This window comes from Colletotrichum navitas (assembly GCF_030913465.1).
Source record: "Colletotrichum navitas strain CBS 125086 chromosome Unknown LY79scaffold_138, whole genome shotgun sequence".
Taxonomy (NCBI): Eukaryota; Fungi; Ascomycota; class Sordariomycetes; order Glomerellales; family Glomerellaceae; genus Colletotrichum; species Colletotrichum navitas.
Genome location: NW_026850684.1, coordinates 13,285 through 33,819, shown reverse-complemented (window position 1 = coordinate 33,819; position 20,535 = coordinate 13,285). Strand labels below are relative to the sequence as shown.

Below are 20,535 nucleotides of genomic sequence, written 5' to 3'. Positions count from 1 at the left end.
AACAAACATTGTCATTGTGTTCTTTCTACAATCAAAAGCCCTCCCCCAACAATCTCGGCCCACAATGTCGAAATTTCGGTCAGAGAATTCTTCTACAGTCACTGGTTTCTCAAGCTCGTCGAGAATTAACCAATACGACTCCGAGAAGGAGATCAACGCAATGTATCTCACTCTTAAGAAGGAGATGAAGGTGTTCAAAAACGCCTCCAAAGAGTCCAAAATGAACGAGGGAAGACCTCTTCTAGCCAAGAACCGCAATCTTGTCGCAGTTTGCAGCTTTCGGGGTGCTTTTCGTCTCTCGGCAAGATGCAAAGACTTCAAGAAGAAGCGTCTCCAGTTCTGAAAAAGTATGTCCATGTTCAGCAAGTGGTGGCCCGAACTTGTTGTCAATTTCCTCATCTGTGATGGTCTTGGCCTGATGTTTCGAGAAGACACCCCGTCCCCTGTCATTGTAGCTACAGACGCCACACTTCAAGACGTACTCTACGACATTCGAGGCAATGGCGGATGTCACGAACTTGTAATAGTGGTCAGCGGCCACTTCGACTCGATATCTTTCCACGTGCCACGCACGATCAGGGTGTTGGTGGTGATTAGATGTGGATTTGGATCCAACATCAATCACCAGCTTTGTATCAGTGGTGATTCGAGTTTCAGAAACACAGAGCTTCAGGAATGGCAATATACACGACATAAGGGCATCCTGTACCTCGGTCCCGGTGTGGGAATCTCCATTGACCTTGATAGGGCACAATGGGCGCATGCTAGGCAAGCTTTTCAACGCGGTTTTACGGACAGCGAGAAGCGAAGACTTGAACGTCATTTCAATATGATGAGAAACAAGCCTAGGAATGGCGAATGGTGGGAGGAATGGAGAGGCAGAGTTGCGTCTATCATGGGCATACTTTCAGGAGGTGTCAAGCTTGCCGCCTCAGTCAAAGCTTCAGCAGGGGGTGGATTCTTCCATTTGCAATACGGTATGTTGAGTCTCAAAGCCGGTGGAGCATTCGTCAAAGGGGCTGCTATCATCTCGGCTGCCGGCCCCGCTGTTCTTGTTGGCGTGGGAGTCGCTGCTGCGATTTATTTTGTGCGATGGGATAAACCGTTCAGTTGGTTTGAACGTAGGTTTCCTTGGCTTCTCAACAAACTAAGGGACATTTGGTCAATCATTCAGAACTGGCTGTCAGTTTCCGAAGCACCTCCGCCTCCCCCAGCCTGGGATTGGGGTGGCAAAACGGAACACAAGACGCGAAGGCCGATGAGATTTCGATAACTGGACTAGGTATAGCTCTCATAGCTTTGTTGCGTTGTGGTTTTCTCAAGTCTTGTCATTAGTTAACCCCAGTCTAAATGAAAACCTGAAAATCGTCCGGCTTCTTGTAGATCTAAAATTCATAGTAACTTTTCTCCTCATCTGGCCTATGAACAAAGATAGCTTATAGCTCACTACCTAACTCACCTACTCCGAGTCCAAAGAATATGTATATTATGAGTAATCTCTATACAGCTTCAATATGGCGTCAGATCTGCATATATATACCTAAGTATGGTGATGGTTACCATACTGTTGACCTGTCAAGGGCTTATAGAAATACTCAGGCAACTCAAGGGAGACCCCCCTTTCACAACTCTGAGTGTGTATGGAGGAGACTGTAGGCAGATAGAGCCATCATATGTGGCAAGGTACTCGTAGAACTCTCAGAGGAGTCTGAAATTGTTGGTTGCTCTTAAGAGAACAATCTCACAATTTCACTATATATCATTACCAATTCGGCTACCTCATGTCTAACGACATTAGATTTCCTTTGTTTCGTGATTCAATTACGAGTGTGGTCACCCATGAGCAAATTGTCATGCCAACAAAAGGCCGACAACGGGAACAAGGCTTGTGGTATAAATCATCACACTTAAGCCAGTATGAGGTCCATCCGTCCTCACCCCACCTGACAGCTTCAGACCACCTCGAAAATAGTTGTCGCATCATTCTACCAGACGCCTCCGTATCGATAGTACTGGGTCAGGAACACTGCAAAGTGTTGACAGTTCCAGAAAATGGACAAGTATTTGCCCTTTGCCATGCAAATTTCAAGACTTTGTTTTTCTATCAGCCTGCAGCATCATAGAAAGAAACTAGACAGTTTACCTCACTTGCGCCCAGTCATTCTCTTTGTCTGTCAAGCCGACATCACAGATGGTCATGATCATACCCGAGCCTACTAGCCATCTTGTATTGTGGTGTACATCATTGCAGCTATGGATGGTTGATAGGAATACGCAGGTATGTTTCGATGATTGATTGAACCTCGAGATCAAAATTGTCTCTGACGGGGAACATCTGCTGAACCATAGGATTCATATAGTCGTGATTAGCATTCAAAATAATGCATAAGACCCAGTTTTCAGGCCTTTGACCAACATAGAGCCAAAGCAGGAGTCGCACAGCTATGTATCAGGGTTACTCGATTAGAACCCACTTTCGTCGCTGGTCGTTTGAACGACAAAAAAACGAGTCACGAGGTTCTCGCGACTAGAGCTTCATGAAAGCGGATGAGCCTTTCGTGGCTACTTATCTTATCATTTTAACACGATGGATTCGCGGTTGTGGGCACGAACAACGGGCACTCCGGGACCACCGGTATTCATTTTCTTGATATGACGTGGTAATTGACTTTGCATGGAGGACGTATATATTGGGGAACAAACACTCGTCTTGGTATGCATCCCGTGCTGACCGATATGCAGATTCACGAAGGAATCGCCGCGGGCAAGCAGCTTATGCAGCCGTTGTATGGAAGCGCAGCGATACTCTCGTACTTGTTAGGATGTTCTCTGGGCGGGCCACAGTGCATCAGGGCCGCACATATGTTCCCCAAAGACTATGACGGCATTGTTGCTAGCGCGCCCGCCATCGATGTCAACAAGTTCTATTCCTATCGGGCCACCATCCCCACCAGGTCAGGGACTGTTGGCTCAGTGAACTTATCACCCCTACTCTGTGGAAAACCAAAATACACGACGAGGTATTTCGGCAATGCGACAAGACTGACGGTGTAGAAGACGGTATCATTGAGGACTCTAGTCTATGCCAGTTCAAAGCAAGTACGCTGCTATGCCCGGACAGTTCTACCGTCGCCAATAGAACCGACTGTCTTGCGAGCGAGCAAGTCGACATCGTGAGATGAATCTTAAATCCCTTGAAAGATACGCAAGGCATTATGTACTGGCCGAGTATGAATCCGGGGGAGAGGTCCCCGCTGCAAACGGGCTGTGCAGCGGCACTCCCTGGCCGCTCTCCCAGGACTGATTCCGCTTCACCGTCTGTAACGACCCGGGCTGGAACCCGGAGACCTTCAATCTACAGATTGACGGCGGATTTACCGAACGGAAGAGCTCGGCCAACGTCAGGACGTATTCGGACAACCTCTCGGCGTTCAAGAACAAGGGCGGGAAGCTACTGGATTCCCACGGCCATGGTCCATCCAGACCAGCAGATCTTGAGCTTCCGCACGCCCATATTTTATGACCGTCTGCCCCAGGGCGTGAACCTGGACCAAGCCAGAATGAACGAGTTCACTCGCTTCTTCCACATATCAGGCATGAATCACTGCATGACGGGGCCCGGCGCGCGGTTCATCGGCCAGGGTGGCGGCATTGACGTCGCTATCGCCAGAACTATATCTTTTGACAGGGAGCATAATGTTCTTGACGCCAGTGGACGGGGTCGAGGACAGGGTTCCTCCTAAGACCACCACAAGGACCAAGTTTGTTAACAATACAGCGGCCTTGAGTATCGATTTTCAGCGTCAGCATTGTAGGCACCCACTACGGAACACCTACAGGGGTGGAGGACTAATGTCAGGGAACTCAGGTGGTGTACTGAGCCCGTCCATAGACCATTCAGGCAAATACCCAAAAGATCAACTAATGTTGGCACTTCGTGCCAGCATTGCACCACACATACACTTATTAAGGGAAGTCCCCACTTATTCCCTTACAACTGAATCCCAAGTACCCGGATAGCTGGACGTGCAAAGCTCCTTGATCCAAGCGGCCGGGATTGGAGTAACCATAGTAGGATAATTCGAGTCTTGCCGCGATATGTTCGGTACATATAGTAGGTGGATAATTAAATGCTGGCCATCTCTCGCATCGGAGGCCTTACTGTCTCATGTCTCGAAGACAAACGCCACCTTGATCGGGATGTCTCGTGGAAGGGGACAGTGTTCCCAAAGACCAAAAACTAGAAAGAAAGAGGAAAAAAGAACCGCCCCCCCCTCCCAAAGTAACCTTGGAAATTAATCAAGAGGTTTAGCAATCAAGAATTTAGACTTGTAGTAAGCCTACAGGTATGCGTTGGGTATACACTTAATATTTATACTGATCCACAACATTTTCTAGAACCGTCTATCTTTGCCCCTTTTTTCCCGTGTTCTCCGGCGTGTGACAAGGATTGCAGCTTGGATGTGTTGTAGAAAAGTGATGTTAGAAAGTTTAATTCCGTAAGGGTAACAGACAGCATTCAGACATTGGTTACAGTGGAGCCGATCTCTATGTTGATTAGGCATGATGCTTGGTTATACTGTGTTTCGCTACAATGTTAGGTAGTGTGCGTCCATATCAGGTTCAGGTAGGTATATGATTAAAAACAGAATATGTGCATAAGCTGGGATGCTGCGCTATACCTAAGAATAGATAGCAACTTCCGTTGATCCCCCTCATTCTGGGTGGGTAGGTAGTTGGCATTTCTTGGAAGCAAGGATGTGAAACATGGAAGCGAGTCATATCTTGATTCATCGGCGTCCTTCTTTTTCACGAACGTTCACGGACTTTTAGAGGAGGGAATTTTCCCGCGCGCCCTTTACTATTGATCTACTGATACTCGAACCACTGCGGGATACTCACACATGATCTATGATCCCTACAACACAAGTGGTGGAAGACTGCCGCCTGCGGAACTCAATTTCAACAACAATGCCCAACAACTACCCGACCATCGTCGATGGAACCTGGTCTCATCTCAAAGAGCTCATCGCAGATGCGCCGTGCTGGAGCTGTCGGCGGAGGAGAGTTCGGTGCGATGCAATCAGGCCCGCATGCGTAAAGTGCACCAGAGCAGGCATCCAGTGCCTGGGTTATGGACCGACAAAACCGTTGTTATGGGTTGGAATGCCTCGCCGAGCCAAAAAGAATTCCAAATCGCGGGCCGACACCAGGAAAACTAGGTACACCGACACAGCTACCAGTCAATTCAGGCAGACATGTGAAATAGCGATACACATAGCAGACGAAGAGCTTGTAAGAATGATCTCACTGTAGACAGATCTTGCTGTTGGGAGTGTTCTGCTAACAAACACAAGATCACTTCAGAAGCCTTTGACGCCGTCCCAACCCTTCCACAAGCAGACACGGAATGCCAGATACTGAAAATCCCGACCAACCCCTTGGTTGTCAATTACGGCCTACAGTCTTTAGAGTACATTCAATACTGTAAGTTCTCAACCGCCCCGCTCCATAGAACGTAATCTCACCCAGGTTCCAAGACGAGCAAAGATGTTGTATAGAATGCAGCATTTACGAAGAGAACTCTGTCAACCCGTTTCGGCAATTTCTGCCATTGATTCAAAACAGCCCTCTAGTCCATCACACAATTGTCTCCCTTGCGGCGCACCACCGAGCGCGTGGGGCCACACCCTTAAGATGGCTAAAGAGACTTAGCTTTCCTCCCCATGACGCAAGTGAAACAATTCCGTCACGCGATGACGCCGTACCTCTTCAGAGTCTCATTTCCACGCATTATTCCAGCGCTCTTTCTCACAAAAGACGAGCGATACAGAACTTGCGGCAGGCTCTGGCGGCTGCGGACCACTCAGACTCGGTCGTGGTTTCTACTCTACTACTGATTTGGGTGGAGCTTTTGGATTCGGGGTATCAATCCTGGAGACATCACCTGAGCGGCATGAGGGGCCTGATAATCTCTCGGACTAGGTCGTCCCACCCTGTTGGCAAAGACGATTCTGCTCTCACACCGAACATGGTCTGGAATTTCAACGACTACCTGGAAGAGGCATATGTCATGTAAGCTACTCTTCAAATCGCAGCTGACCGAGACAAACACTGATAGTATGCAGTCTCCAAACGTTCGGGTCGACCCTGAGTAAAGAGAAGATGGATCTATCAGGGATGTTTGGGGAGACGTCTCTTAAAAACATCTTACTGAGAGCTGAGATGAGAAGTTGGACAGGCTGCCCAGCGGAGCTCATGCATGTGTTATGCAGTTTCAATAGCCTTTGCACCAATGGGTCTGCTGCGGGCCCCTTGGCCCCCGAGCTGAAAGACCATGCCGGAAAACTATTTGACCAGCTAGACCGGTTCTCCTGTTGGGATTGGTCGACAAGTTATCCTGAACCAAATTACGTCGAGGAGCGGTACCATTTGGCATGCTCTTACAAGGCTGCTATCAAAGTTTACGGACGCCGTGCCCTGCTGGGGAGCGATTTCGAGCCAACAGAAATGAGAGAAATACTCGAGGATGCTATGTATCACATGAAGATGATCGACCCACAAGATAGCCACTTCAAAGGGTGTCTCTGGCCAGCCTTCGTTGTGGGAGCTGAAGCGAGCGATCCTGCTCATCGCCTAGCCGTCACAGATATCCTTATCCACATGTACGGCCTGCTTTATACCAGGACCATTGAACGAGGCCTACATGCACTGGAGCGTATTTGGAAGTGGAGACAATTGACGGAGGATCGCATCTCATGGATTGTCTATATGTATGAAGACGGCGAGGAATTATTACTAGTCTAAACAGTTGTATATAATGCTTGTTATTCCTGGCCCGTCATTTGTGAGAGCCCTCGTTTCCTTGACGCAGAGTGCTGTCTGATCCTGCAGCACCTAGTCTTTCGAGTTCTTCTCGCTCGTCGGCTGTCATATCCCCCTTGGCTCTGCCAACTCTGATGCCGAAGACTATAATCAGTATGGAGGCACCCGCACAGCCTGCTCCCATCATAAGGGCAATCTTGTAGCCTGACTCTAGGTTCTCACGAGCCTTGGCAACCGACACCAAATCAGCCCAGCCGAGGAAGAAGCTCATACCCAAAAAGAGGAGAGCGTTCACGCAAGCACCCGCCATGCCCTGCTGGTCGCTCTTCATGCTCGTGGTGATGAAAATGTTGCTGACATTATACATGATGTCGATGCCGACAGTGGCACAAGTCATCGCGGGGAATACCCAAGCCCAGTAGTTGGGATCGCGGGGAATGAATATGAAGAGAAGGGAAGAGACAAGGAACCCGACAACTGATAGAAGGAGCAATATGGTGCCCGTGAGCTTATGGAGGACGACAGAACCGACAATGGCGATGATAATGCCGCCAATGGCCAACGGCGCAAACCAAGCCGCGGCAAGAAGAGGTTCGATGTGAAGGATGGTCTCGATGCTTCAATCATAGTTAGACTTTTGGTCTTGAACACACAAAGAACCATTGGGTGGTTTCTATGTGGATGTGAGAACTTACTAGAAACTGGCGTAAAGAAGGTAAATACCAAAGCTTCCGAATGCAATAAAAAGGCAACAGAATAGAGCAATGGTATATCTTGGTGCGAATAGCTGACCGGAAAGGAGAGGTGCAGGGGAGACCCAGCCCTCAACGTAGACGAAGGCAGCGAGGAATACTATACCAAGGAGAAAGGTGACAAGGATCTGTGGCGAAGCCCACCCCTTCTCAACATGAGGGCTATCCGTGATGGCATAAACTAGCAGCATCAAGCCAGGAATGGAAGTTCCACAGCCCCACCAGTCCATGGGCATCCGAGCCGGGTACATCTGCCTCGGGACGCAGAAGAAGATAAGCAGGCAGACAATGGTCAGCAGCATACAGCCGATCCAGAAGAACCAGCTCCATCGGAGAAACTGGCCGCTGACGCCGGCCACAAGGATACCAGAGAAGAATCCGAACGGAGCGCAGCCTCCGTAGAGACTGAAGACAAGGTTTTTCCGACGACCTGGTCGGTAGACACTGCCGAGAAGGGAGATGCCAGACGGCAGAAACGCGGCGGCTCCCAGGCCCTGGAGTGCACGGCATACAACGAGCATGACGTAGTTTTGGCTGAAGCCGCCTATCAACGACCACGTAGCCATCCATACATTGCCTGCCAGGAAGACCGCGAAGCCACCATGCATATCGCTGAGCCTGCCGAAGGGAAGGAGAAAGGCACCAGCGACAAGGGAGAAGACGCTCGACGGCCAAGTCTTATCCTCAGGCGAGAAGTTGAGGTCTTTGATGAGACTTGGGAGTAGTACATTGAAACCGCTAATCAGGAACTCCTACAGTTTTGAACCATCCCATGTCAGTATGCATAAGGAATGAAAGACAGCAGTATATGTGTGACAATAGAAGGCTAGTAAGCCAATCGGAATGTATATTAGAGTGACAAACCGCCATAATGTTGGAGAGTAAGATGGACGCGCAGAATCCGACTTCCTGCAAAGTGCTGGTGAAGACCTGTGGTCTTTGTCGGCCGAGCCTTTCTTGTTCTTTCTCATCAAGAATAGCCACAGAGACCCTTTGGACCGTCCGAGCAGCACCATTGTCCTCGGGCGGGGCGAGGGTCACCGTCGTGTCTGGGGTATTATTGGTAGCCATCGAAATCGGCGAAGCCAGCCTGCTGACCATCTCATTGATATCGAATGAGTGTATAGTACAAGCCGCACAAGGAGTGAAAGCGACAAGGACGGAAATTCGGAATGACAAGGCGACTAACAACAGGTTGAACGATCGTTTTGAAATAGAGCTGGAAACACAAATTAAGCGCCAACTATGGGCAGTTAAATGGTTGACCCATCGTAAGGGACCGGGATAGTGCGGTGAGCTGCTCGGAACCGTTGCGGAACTGTTGCGGAACTGAGCTCAGCGTTTACAGACCTGCTAGAGTCTATCGTTGTATTTCTCGAATCGTGATACTACTCCACATTTCCTCATACAACCGTAACGGCCACTGGAGGCCGAGAGACGGAAATTGCTTGGATACGCTAGTCCCGAATAGGCTCGAACCAAGAGAACCTCAAACAATGGATAGCCGACTTGGGGCATTGGAGCCGCAATAACACCATGACAAGGAACCCGGTCCAAGGGTCCATCCACCAGTCGAACGATCCCGAGTCACGAGCAAAGCTTGAGCATACAATTCTGGAGGGCTAAGCTGTTAGCCGGCAGCGGGAACACATCCGGGGCTAGACGGGTAGGTTAACGTTAATTATGTTATTATATGATCGCGCGCCCATCATTCAATGTTTGACAGGTGTCTAAAACAGCATATACTAATTGTCCGGTACTCGACGATGACATGGGTACAGTTAGCTTCACCACAGGGCACCCTTGTACGCTCGTCTGAGTTCAATGCAACCATCGCTATATGTGTGCTACCCTTTGCTACAATCGTACCGCCTGATTTTATAACTATGGCTGAGCATTGGTCGTGGGAAGGGTTGTTCTGCTCTAGGATCATAAACCCGTGATGCTGGCACATCTCAACTGTTCTCTTCTTTCCCAGTTATCCTTTTTTTTTTTAGCTTTTCTTTTTCGTTCCGTTTGTTGTTGCTGCAAGGAGCTTTCCGCTTCATTTCGGTTTTTTCCTTCTCTTCGTTTTCTTTTTCTGTTTTTTCGTCTAGCTTTCTTTCCATCTTTTGGTGCTTTTATCGAGCAGGCCTCGTCAACGCACACCGAAACCCGTGATATTCGACCATAGCTACGCCATCGCTATGAATGCCTCAGCCAACTTGCGAAAGTCTTACATACGCACGTCGGTGCTCATCCCGATACCTCCGACGGATCCAAATCTGGGGGACTCGACCGCCAGGCGAAGGACACTCGGGTCCCAGGTTCCCAAAGTTGATGATGCACAACGACAGCAAATAGTCCAGGCGCTGAACTACCTCGAGTACCAGACGCGATGCACTATAGAACGGGGGGATTCCCTGCCTTCCCCCATCAAAGAGTACTCCCTCGAGAACTCGACCGTCGAAGTGCAAGGATCCCGCAGCTCGCAGGCCAGCCGCATGCTCACTATATACCCGATTAAAGACATGAACTGGGTCGTCACAATGCTGTTCGTTGTCGGCAGTGTCGTCTTTGTCATCAACGGGGTCCTAGGGCTACTCCCGTTCATAGACCCGGCCCTCGCTTTCCCAACCCTCAACACTGTTGCTCTGCCAAGCACGATTCTCATAGGAGCAGCCATGTTCTTGACGGGAGGAACGCTTGGTATCTTTGCCGCCTTCAATGCCGATCGCGGCACTCTAGAGGAGACCGGTGGCAAATCGGTCGAAGACGGCGCTAACGTCATATACCGTCCAGCTCTCATCGGCTCCCCGGCCTGGGTCTGGATACCGAGCGCAGCCGACGCCGCTGCCGCATTTAAAACGCTCCCGTTCCAAGCCGGGTTGATGCAGCTGCTTGGCGGTGTGATTTTCACCATACCCGCCGTGGCCAACGTCCCCGGGCTTCTCGACCCGAACGACCTCGCCACAATCCAGATGCTAGTTTTCATGCCTCAAGTGATTGGAGGCTCGTTGTTTTTTGTCGCCAACTTCGCGCTCATTATATTCGCGCAGGAAGCTTGGTACAAGCCCAACTTTGGGTCCTGTGAGTGGCAGGGCGCGTTATGGAACACCATGGGCTCGTCCGGGTTTGCCATCACCGGCATATTGCTATTGCAGGGCGATTTTTTCGGGGCCTCAGTCATAGCCTTCGCTGGAAGTTTTGCTTTTCTTATCGGGAGCATCTTTCAGTGGTATGTCCTGATGGAGTTCCATGCGACACCTTGGGCATCTTGAGCGCATTGCTCTTGGCAGCCGCCAGCAGGGCCTTATGTGAGTCATGGGTACTGGGTCGATTACTCCAGAAATGGATCATGTATTCCACAATAGGTGACTCTCTCTTGTATGCATATCTGGACATAGAGAAGTGGTACGATTGGGTCACAAAATGCGATGGAGGTGCCAACGTCCCATTGAGCGCAGGCTCACCAAAAGAAATTACCAAGTCCGTGAAAATCATCTGCCTATTTCTACATACCAACTGTTTGTCCCCCTCTTTTCTACTGCTACCTGAATAACGTTGACTGGTTCAGCCCTCATACTGACTATCTTTACAGGTGGCTACAGATTACACCTGGCACAATGAAGATGGATCCCGATGCGTCCCAGCGACATGCCCACATACCATTCCCTCGTAACGATCAAGGCAATCGTTGACAAAATCAGCTAAGCGGCCGTCGCAGATGCCAGCACCGAGAAACACGGAAAGTCCCAGCTGGCGCTTTATCCCGAGCTCTCCGCTTGTTTTTTGGTCGTCACCACGGCCACCTCAGTCGACTCAGAGGCCTCCTCTGCGGCCACGGCCGCCTTGCCCTTGATGCTTGTCCAACTCAAGCTCGCCGCCGCGACAAAGGTGCCGGCCGCACAGCCCACGGATATAAAGTACGAGTAGCGAAGGCCGGTCAGGTACGCGTTGAGCACGGCATCGAGTGCCTGTTCCTGGTCGAGCTGGGCGAGGATGCTGCGGATCTGGTTGGCACCGCTGTTGATGACCAGTTGGCCGTCCAGTGGGGGGGCATCGCGCTCGATGTCGCGAATGAGGCCATTCTGAAAGACCGTCTGGGCAACGGCGATGAAGATGGAACCGCCGAGGCTCTGGAAGAGCTGGACACATGCGCTCGCAACCGGCACGTCCTCGAGAGGAAGCGTTGCCTGCACGACGGGAATGGGGACCTGGATACCGGCGCCCTACTATATGATGCATTAGCTTCTGCTGTTCGTTCATGTCCTCCCTTGTCCAACCTGCGGCTCATGGGGGGACGCATGTTATGTGACCTCGGGCCGCACATGGCTTTCGCCCGTTCAGTTCTTCGTCGACAGACTCCTGCCCGGTGGTGCGACCAGACGACGTGACCTCAATAACAGCATAGGGAGGGGTTCATGTCCACCCCGGTTGACATGGTTGACTGCAATGTTGGCCATGTCGACTCACATGATATGCAGATGCACAATGGCAAGCAAGCTGCAGAGAAGTGCAGGGGCAAAATGACCAAGTCTTATTTTAGAGGACATGGGTCCTACATCCACCAGTCTACCTTGTTGGTGCCGTCCATGTACACGAGGCTCGGGGTGGCTAGTCTGACATCCTCTTCCCCAGGAGAGCTCTTTCGTCCCAAAACGTCCCATACCGTTCGAGCTCTGGACTGCTTTCCGTGCCTTGCACATCCGAACCAGGACTCGGGTGTGTGATGCTGGTTAACGTGATCATAGCTGCCGCAACGTCCCGGATAAACCCGCGCAGGTCCTCCTCTTGTTGTATACACATGTCGTCGTACTCGACGCGTAGAAGGACACAGTCGCCCGCGACGACGGTAAACTCGCACATAACTTTGAACTTGGCCCCAGAGGACCACGCAAAGCAGGGCTGCAGGGTCGGAATGTCCACCCGGAGCTGCTGGACCATGTCCGGTTCGTGAAAGGAGACCATGACGTCGAAGAGTGGGTGGTCGGGGTAGTCGGGTGTGTAGCTGGCGAGGCCCAGGAGCTGATGCCACGGAATCCCACGCGCGAGTGCGGCCTGCGTCGACTGCTGCACCTCCCTCAGCAGCGAGGCAGGCATGTTGCCGGCGAGCGCGTCGCCGCCGTGCCTGATGCGCACGAGGATGTTGTTGTTGTTGTTATTTAACGCCAGACTGTACATGTAAAGGACAAAGGGCGCCTAGGGTAACTAACTTTAGTAATAGCTAAATATACACAAGTCTAGGATTTAATCTACTATAACTGTTTCTCTGTCCTTAATATAAGTATTTATATACCTGCTGCTAGCGTCCTAGGAGTTTTAACTTAATTATTCTTTACTATTAAGTGCCTATAGCTCTTTAGTGTCTAGGTTCTATATAGTTTCCCCTAGTAAGCCTATATTATATATACTTCCTAGGGGTTTTCATATATTTAGTTATATAGTGCTAGGCATATATCCTTGTTAAGAGAGGGTATTTCCCCTAAGCCTATTTACTATTAAAGTATATTCTACTTTATACTAAATAGTTAAAGTTTCATAAATAGATAGTAGTAGTAGATAAAGTAGTATTATATACTTAATACCTTTATCTAGGTTAGCTATAAGTAGCCTAGGTGTAGGCTATCCTTGCTAGACAAGTGCTAGATTAAGTCCTCCTTAGGGCACTTATAATAGAGCTTATGCTACTGCCTCTCGCTATAGCTACCTAATAAACGCTTACACTAGTAGCTAAAGCTACTATACGTCTAGGGGTATATAATGTAGCGTTAGTAGCGTAAGTAATAGGTTAAGTACACCTATATCCTTGGATATATCTTAGTGTAGAAGTTGTTGTTGTTTACTAGAGAGATGAACTTTTGAAACTCCCCTGCCAGTTGCTTTATTAGGTAACTCAACTACCCTACTTCCGGCTACCCCCCACATCCGGCCCATCATCACCACCACCATCACCACCACTATCACCACTTATTTCACCACCTCTGCCGCCCACCCATATGCAACTTCTGGCCTCACTGGGTAATTCGGATGCGCTGGATTCATCCGGACTATCCATATCGCCAATATCCGGGGTTTACGCCCACCAGATATCATATATAGTGGCAAAGGTGCTATTAGGCAATAGGGGGACCTTTTTCCTCTTGTGTTACCGTAGGTCATCCAACTTGCCCTCTAGCTAGCAGACCTTTTGCTCTAGAAACGTGTTTCTAGATGCCTACTCATTATACCCCTTTTGCATCTTTCTAGATAGGTAATAAATAGTATAGGCATTTAACTTATCCTCTGCTAACTAGTTTAACTAGCGTAGTTAATGCTGTAATTTAGTAGACTAACAAGGGGTTGACTATAGGACAATAGATATGGCTTTATCCCACTGTTGGCTGCTAGGCTAGCTAGGCTGGCTAGTCTATTAGTCCTTAGTAACCATAGGGTTAAATAAAGGCTACTATATACATATTAGCTATAGTCCAGCTGACCTCTAGCCACTTCTAACGTTCTAGACTATTATAGCTACATCTCTGGCCTTTATATAACAGGCTAGAAACGCCCTTTTGCTAGCAACAGTTAAATCACTAACCTAGTCATCTAGATATCTAACCTCCCTTTAATAGGCATGCTTTAATAGGCTAAAGACTAATATATCCAGTGGCTAGAGGACAGCAGAGAAGTACAGCAGTAGATATAGTAGATATACGTTGTTCTAGAAGCATTCCTACATGAAGTCTATTAATATATAGCTATAATGCCTATCTAGAACCAGCAGTCTAGCTACCTCTAGCTTACTAGGCATAGTGCCTAAGATAAAGACCTTCTTTAGCCACTTAAGGGCAGTCTTCTTAGTTATCTAGCCATTATCTGTATATACAAAGTGCTATCCTTTATATCCAGATAAGTTAAATAGGAACCACTAGGCCTAGACTAATTTACCCTTATATATAACTAGTAGGTATAGGGACCTCCTATTAGCAGCCACACACTCAATAATAGAGATCTATGCCCAGGATCCTGGCTACTTTTTTTGGATATACTGCAATGCCGCAGAGCCTAGCACTAGCCCATTAGATCCCCTGCCCTCTATAATGCCAGTCTTATCTATATTCTATTAGTTAAATAGATGGATTCCTTAGATAACAGAGATGCTAGTTAGAAGCTAGAAAAACCCCTAGATAACCTTAGAAGAATAGGCCTTCTATCGCTAGGCATTAATTGCTCTAGATCAATAGGTCCTAATTAATGGGTTTTACCACAGGAATCGCTGTATCTATCTCTTGCCTAGAGGTTAATAGGTATTATAGGTATCACCTAGCATACGCTCTACTAGGCCCTTTAGTTGTTAATAGGTAGGTCTATTACCTAGGGCATACTAGGTTTGCACCCATCCAGCTAGATAATCCTCCTAGGCTTAGGATAATTGCTGCATATGGTTATAGGCAGTATTTTTGCTTTACTGCCTATAGAATCAGTATCAAAGTGTCTAGTATAGTATAGCCTATTTCTAAGCAGCGTGGCAAATAAAGCAACTATCTACTATATTATTAAGGGCCTATTGGAGCTTATCTTTAGTATATTACTTTATTATAGGTTAAAGAAGGTATCCTAAAAAAATTACGTTGTTTAGATGTAAATAGATAATGTTGTAATAGTTTAAAAAAGGTAGTGGTGTTAATAAAGGAGGGGATTTTTAGATGTCCAAAGGTAGGGGATGTCCGGTTGCAGGGTAGTTGAGTTACGTCTGTCCGTTGAAGTGACTGTGTCAAGGGCACACTTGTAGCAGTCCGCTACGAGCTACGCGTCCCGGGGGCGGTATCGGCTGGAGTGCATGTCGATGGTGACGAGTGATGCATCCTCGACCGTCACGCTTACGGGGACTCGCGAATGCTAGCTGTCCGAGTGTCCGATGGGCATGGCTAGATACGCACACGAACTCGCCGCCGGCGCCTTGGACAGCTATATCTCTACTGACAGGGCCGACTCGTAGTCACGCCGGAAGCCGTCGTCGGTCGACGTCCATGTCAGGCCCTCCAGGGTGACCGTGTCGACAAACAGGCCCCAAATGAACTCTCGAAGCGTCGCCCCTCGGCAGACGGCGACATGGAGCGGGAGGACGTTGATGACGGGCCCAACGACATCCAGGAACCCCGGGAGATTCAGCCCTCGGCCGCTCAGGACCGAGCCAAACACGATGCTGTCGTGATCGGTGTACGTGGCGACGACGAGCGCCCAGGCGGCGTAGAATATGGCAGCAGCGGTGGCACCCAGGCTCCTGGCCCTCGTGTCGATGGCTGCAAAGTCCACGGCGAAGTGCATCCGCTCGACCTGCCGGGTTTCGAAGCGGTGAGCTCGAGCCGGCTCCGGAAGCACAAAGAGACCCTTGGCATTGGCGTGCTTCTCTGTCGTCTCGGCCCAGAACCTGTCCCCGTCTGGCTTGTTCTCCTCCTATTGACGCCGGAGCAGCCGGGCCCAGTCCCAGAACGAGGTCCCCGGCATCGTCGTCATGCCATTGGCCCGGGCTCTGACCTTGTGGACGAGGGCACGCAGGGAGTAGGCATCGATCAAGGCGTGGTGAATGTTGGCCGTGATCTCCATGACCGCCAGGCCGTCGCCGCCGGACGCCTTTTCGGCTCTGCCCCGATCGAGCGTCCACCCCGGCCACTCCTCGCTGTTGAGGCCAGCCGGTCCCTCGGGGGCCAAGTCGGATGTGGAGATGCCCGGACTGCTCTCGTTGAAGAACAGAGGCCCGAGGCAGGACTGCTCAAAGATTGCCTCGTCCATCAAGAACTGCATCCACGCCTGTCGGTGCCTCTCGGCATTTTCGGGGTGGTGGGTTTCCGTGTAGGTGATGATGTTGGAACCGCAGTGCGTGATGGTCTCGTGGGCAAGAGAAAGCTGCAGCTCCGTGAAAAGGTGGCAAGGTCGTTGCGGCGGCTCGCGCTGCTTGACAGAACCCTCGATTGGAACGGCGCTCCCGTGCTCTCCGTCGTGTAAAGGGCCGCTACCGGTCCCCTCCCCTGCCTGCGCATCTGCCTCCGGGCTGTGCGAGGCCCCAGCACACTCCGAGACCGGGACTGAGACCGATGAGCACGCCGTGGAGGACGCGGGCTCCGGGGAGCAAGTTGCAGGGTGAGAGGTGACTGGCAACGAGACCCATGACGTATCCACGTCTCGGAGCCGCGGTCCGCATGCGTTTCTGAGAATATCTCCGATTGTAGGCTTGGTTAGGAGGTCCTCTCGCGTGACAGTATAACCGCGCGAACGCATCATGGACTGTAGTAATATGGCCTTGAGTAAGTCCCCACCGTTGACGACAAAGCTTACTTGGAGGTCTATCTTTCCAGGTGGTGTTGCCAGAACCAGGGCGGCACAGCCGACAAGGTCCAGGGCCATCTCGCCCTCGGGATCAGCGGAATCCATCATGGGCAACAGCCGCATTCGTTCTGGGAGTGTGTGAGAATCCAACAGCTGTGTGGTTCAGGGGCGGGGGGACGAGGAACTAACTGATAGTCTTGGGCGAAGGATGTTCTCTAGTGGGCGGGACGAGGAGGAGCCGAACGTCTGTCTAGTAGGACGTTTTTCGACATCAAAGCAGGTATAACTCATCAAGGGGGAAGCATTTTGGTACACGGCGGCCCTTGGCCCTGTATAGTATCGCTCAGTGTTCCGAACGGGGGCCGGCCTGTGGCTAAGGGGCTCGGAAGCATGGTGCCCCTGGGCACCCCGACACTACGGTTACTGCTGGTTTCCGGCCGTTTACAGGGACTTTTGGACTTGGAGGTCATAATTGGAAAGCAATCGGGCCGCTGGTAATCACGCCGTAGGGGCCAGTCTGGTGAGCTCTATCGCCCACCACCAAGGCCCGCTCTGCGCGTGTTGCAGCGTCACAAACGACGACAACAGCAACAGTAACTACCTCGTCGACTACCATGTGATCAACAATACATTCATCCAGATCGAAGAGAAACGGCCTGCATGCGCCAGAAAGTCTTCGAAGCCAAGATGCTAGGTCCGGCTTCTCTGGGCTTGACGCATCCTGCCCGCCTCGGAAAGAATCGTCTTCTGTTCCTTGGTCCACACCTCGGGATGCTCGTCGAACAAGATTTCAATGTCCTCTGATTCCATCTCCCTGGCCGTCTCCTCGGCCCTCATCAGTACGCGGATCAGATTGAGTCCCAAGATACCGGCCAGCTCCTTCTCGCCCCGTCCCCGCCGGATGAGTTCGGCCACGAGCTGGGGGTGTTGTGAGACGTCTTCCATGCCCTCAGGGCCCTCGAGCATGCCTTCAAAGTCTGAGCCGATGCCGACGTGGTCGTAGCCGATCCTGCGTCCCACGTGCTCGACGTGGTCGGCAATGTGCCCGACCGTTGGCTTTGACCCGTCCCCTGCGCCGACAAGGGACGGCAGGAAGCAGATCATGATTATGCCGCCGTTTTCTGCCACCTTGTCGAGGGCCTCGTCCGTCACGTTTCTCCGGTGGTTGCAAAGGGAGAAGCTGCGGTAGTTGAAAAGTCACACATCAGTTAGTTATCGGGTACACCCCGGCATCGACGGGCTCGCTGAGACTCGCCATGAAGAGTGTGAGAAGAGGACCGGAGCCCTGGAGAGGGCCAAAACGTCGAGTTGCGTCTGGGGACTGGTGTGAGACAAGTCCACCATCCTGGTTGGCAGTTGGGTTCAGTCAATGTCAGCTAAACGAACGCCCGCAGCGCCGCCGAGGCTTTCCGGTGGCGGCATCACGGCCCAGCCCACGGAGTGGCACATACATTCCGATCCTGTTCATCTCGGTGATCATCGCGCGGCCCTCGTCCGAGAGACCTTTGCCGGCGGACGCCTCCGCGTTCTGCTGCGCGCGACACGGTTAGAAAAGCAGCCCCTTGAGCGCGAAGCTCGGGGCCGAGGCAGGCACGCACCGCCGACTCGCAGTAGATGTTCCTCTTGTCATGGCACAGAGTGGCGTAGCGGACGCCGAGACGGTGCTACATGCGGAGGATGCTGGCGCTCTTAGCGATCTGATGCAGGCCTTCGATCCCGAGCAGGCTGGCAATGCGCCCACTCCGGAAAACGGGCAGTATGTCGTCGGCCCTGTCCACGAAGCCAAAGTTGGCAGGATGTCTCTCGAATAGGGCGTGGAGCAGATCGATCTGCTGCAGCGTGGCCCTCAGAGTCTCCAGCTGCGGCTCGGTGCCGGCGCCGCCTTGGTCCGGGTCCGGCACAAAGGCGCTCCAGAATTGACAACCGACCTGACCTTCTCGCAGACGCCTCACGTCTGTCTGGCCGATGGGCATGTCCTTTATGGCGCCCTCGCTGGCGTGGTCAATCCGAGCCAGCCACGGAGCCAGCCACGGAGCATCCATGCAAAGTCATTGTGGCCGTCTGGAAGGGGAGGGGGGAGGGGGAGGGGGCATGTCAGCGACACGGCGTGGCGCCGACGGTCTAAGGGGCCGGGTGGAATCAGCGGCAATACACCAGCCAGCGGCACCTTGCGCATGAGCTCCCGGACTGCCGACTCAGCATCGTCCGTCTGGAAGTCGGATCCGCTCATGGTCGTCGTGTGGTTCAACTATTACATGACTGGCTGCGGAGCTGCCATCCGGAACATGAGTTGGGAAGAACCATACCACCATCAGTCAAACAATCACACTGCTCCGCCGTCACACTGCCACACCCGCCGGTGGATGGTATCGTGGTACAGCCACATGGTTGTAAGGGAATAAGGGGGGACTTCCTTTAATAAGTGTATGTGTGGTGCAATGCTTCTTTTGGGTATTTGCCTGAATGGTCTATGGACGGGCTTAGCACACCACCTGAGTTCCCTGACAATGGTCCTGAACAGGACGTTAACGGCAGCCGCTGACCACCTCGGCCACGACGCGGCCCGATCCTTGACGTGCCTCATGACAAAAGTCAAACCCGGGACGCAGAAGGCCAGGAACGCGCGGACAGCCAGGAGCTCGTGCAGCCAGCCGATCACTGGCAGCTGGTAGGCCGGTAGGTCGCGTAGATAGTCGACATACTCCCCCGGCAACCCGCTCTCCTCAGCACCCCCCACGATAAGATCCTGCAGAGTAGAAACAGATAGATTAGCCTCCTGATGGATGCATGGCGCAGCCGTCCAGGCCAAAAGCGGTCACCTACGCACCATGTAACGTCGACTGGGCAGTCGCAGGGAATCAAAGGGGCTCTTGGCCACCAGTGTTTACGCGCAGTCATTACTGGGGTCAGTTCTGGCAACAAGGCAAATGGCACCTGCTCCAGTACACTCTCCAGATCCAGATGGGGTTGTGCAGGTACTTCCGGAGGGGCAGTCATTACTGGTGAGAGGTTTGGTAACAAGGCAAAGACCTGCTCCACTACACTCTCCTGTTCCAAATGAGGTTGTGCAGCTTTGAGCTGTAGTAACAGTGGCTAATACGGCAGAAACCATGTAGATCGAGAGCTTCATGCTGAGTGAGGTTCTTAGAGCAGTATGTTGCTGTTAGAAAAGTGTTAGGTATGTATAAATAGAAATATTCACGTTTTTAGAGTGGTATACTGTTGAGAAAATTTTAGGCGTGGCTAATAGATTGAGAGCAAGAGATAGTAACAGCTTTAAATAATTTTTGAAAGGCGTACAGATGTAATAATACACCTTTTAATATATAGGAAAGTTTTTTTTAAAACTTAAATTTAGTGCAGTATTATTTGTATTTCTTCGCAGACACTTTGTAGGTCAAACCTTAGCATCAGATAAACCTGACAGGCGGAGATGTCTTACGGCCGAGTCTGGAGCCGGCATGGTTCCAACATGATGACGGTTGGATTTTGTGTGTTGTAGCGCAGATGGCATCTCTTTGTCACAGAGACCGTTCTTACCGTTCATGCCCTTTGTAACTCTCGGGTCGTGCTCGCTGACTTGTGGGTAGCCATTGACTTGGGGGTGGCCGTTTGCCGGCGAGTGGCCGTTGACGGCATCACTAGAAGCCATGCCATTGCACGAGGCCAG

The 20,535-nt window shown here is 51.2% G+C and overlaps 9 protein-coding genes across 9 annotated transcripts; 5 read left to right on the top strand and 4 right to left on the bottom strand.

Annotated features, from left to right (window-relative positions):
* Positions 1-517: 517 nt before the first annotated feature.
* On the top strand, positions 518-1,186 carry LY79DRAFT_496530 (uncharacterized protein; the record flags this gene model as incomplete). Its single annotated transcript, XM_060553342.1, has 1 exon — positions 518-1,186. A coding segment is annotated over one exon (669 nt), but the record flags the coding sequence as incomplete, so codon positions are not given.
* A 1,589-nt stretch (positions 1,187-2,775) lies between these two features.
* On the top strand, positions 2,776-4,042 carry LY79DRAFT_594931 (tannase and feruloyl esterase-domain-containing protein; the record flags this gene model as incomplete). Its single annotated transcript, XM_060561737.1, is given in 6 exon segments — positions 2,776-2,954; positions 2,975-3,173; positions 3,347-3,473; positions 3,484-3,698; positions 3,727-3,811; positions 3,972-4,042. The coding sequence occupies 6 exon segments, from the start codon at positions 2,776-2,778 to the stop codon at positions 4,040-4,042; spliced, it is 876 nt and encodes a 291-aa protein (XP_060407612.1).
* Positions 4,043-4,971: 929 nt separating this feature from the next.
* LY79DRAFT_653994 (fungal-specific transcription factor domain-containing protein) lies at positions 4,972-6,807 on the top strand (the record flags this gene model as incomplete). Its single annotated transcript, XM_060562630.1, has 4 exons — positions 4,972-5,295; positions 5,358-5,487; positions 5,541-6,075; positions 6,285-6,807. The coding sequence occupies 4 exons, from the start codon at positions 4,972-4,974 to the stop codon at positions 6,805-6,807; spliced, it is 1,512 nt and encodes a 503-aa protein (XP_060407611.1).
* A 34-nt stretch (positions 6,808-6,841) lies between these two features.
* Positions 6,842-8,767, bottom strand: LY79DRAFT_643938 (major facilitator superfamily transporter; the record flags this gene model as incomplete). Its single annotated transcript, XM_060562410.1, has 3 exons — positions 8,442-8,767; positions 7,521-8,329; positions 6,842-7,442 (listed from the first exon to the last, which is right to left on the bottom strand). Exons 1-3 carry the CDS (start codon positions 8,676-8,678, stop codon positions 6,842-6,844), a joined length of 1,647 nt encoding a protein of 548 aa, XP_060407610.1. The 5' UTR covers positions 8,679-8,767.
* A 1,453-nt stretch (positions 8,768-10,220) lies between these two features.
* On the top strand, positions 10,221-10,892 carry LY79DRAFT_572057 (uncharacterized protein). Its single transcript, XM_060559314.1, has one exon. It carries the CDS (start codon positions 10,241-10,243, stop codon positions 10,835-10,837), a length of 597 nt encoding a protein of 198 aa, XP_060407609.1. The 5' UTR covers positions 10,221-10,240; the 3' UTR covers positions 10,838-10,892.
* A 431-nt stretch (positions 10,893-11,323) lies between these two features.
* On the bottom strand, positions 11,324-11,788 carry LY79DRAFT_528794 (uncharacterized protein; the record flags this gene model as incomplete). Its single annotated transcript, XM_060556064.1, has 1 exon — positions 11,324-11,788. A coding segment is annotated over one exon (465 nt), but the record flags the coding sequence as incomplete, so codon positions are not given.
* A 4-nt stretch (positions 11,789-11,792) lies between these two features.
* LY79DRAFT_572055 (uncharacterized protein) lies at positions 11,793-12,719 on the bottom strand. Its single transcript, XM_060559313.1, has one exon. The coding sequence runs from the start codon at positions 12,657-12,659 to the stop codon at positions 12,174-12,176; it is 486 nt and encodes a 161-aa protein (XP_060407607.1). The 5' UTR covers positions 12,660-12,719; the 3' UTR covers positions 11,793-12,173.
* A 4,560-nt stretch (positions 12,720-17,279) lies between these two features.
* LY79DRAFT_653992 (dipeptidase 3) lies at positions 17,280-18,907 on the bottom strand (the record flags this gene model as incomplete). The annotated part of the gene is made up of 5 exons (XM_060562629.1): positions 17,280-18,045; positions 18,121-18,210; positions 18,317-18,393; positions 18,464-18,485; positions 18,534-18,907. The coding sequence occupies 5 exons, from the start codon at positions 18,905-18,907 to the stop codon at positions 17,556-17,558; spliced, it is 1,053 nt and encodes a 350-aa protein (XP_060407606.1). The 3' UTR covers positions 17,280-17,555.
* Positions 18,908-18,940: 33 nt separating this feature from the next.
* On the top strand, positions 18,941-19,280 carry LY79DRAFT_572052 (uncharacterized protein). The gene has a single exon (XM_060559312.1). The coding sequence runs from the start codon at positions 19,040-19,042 to the stop codon at positions 19,265-19,267; it is 228 nt and encodes a 75-aa protein (XP_060407605.1). The 5' UTR covers positions 18,941-19,039; the 3' UTR covers positions 19,268-19,280.
* Positions 19,281-20,535: the final 1,255 nt, after the last annotated feature.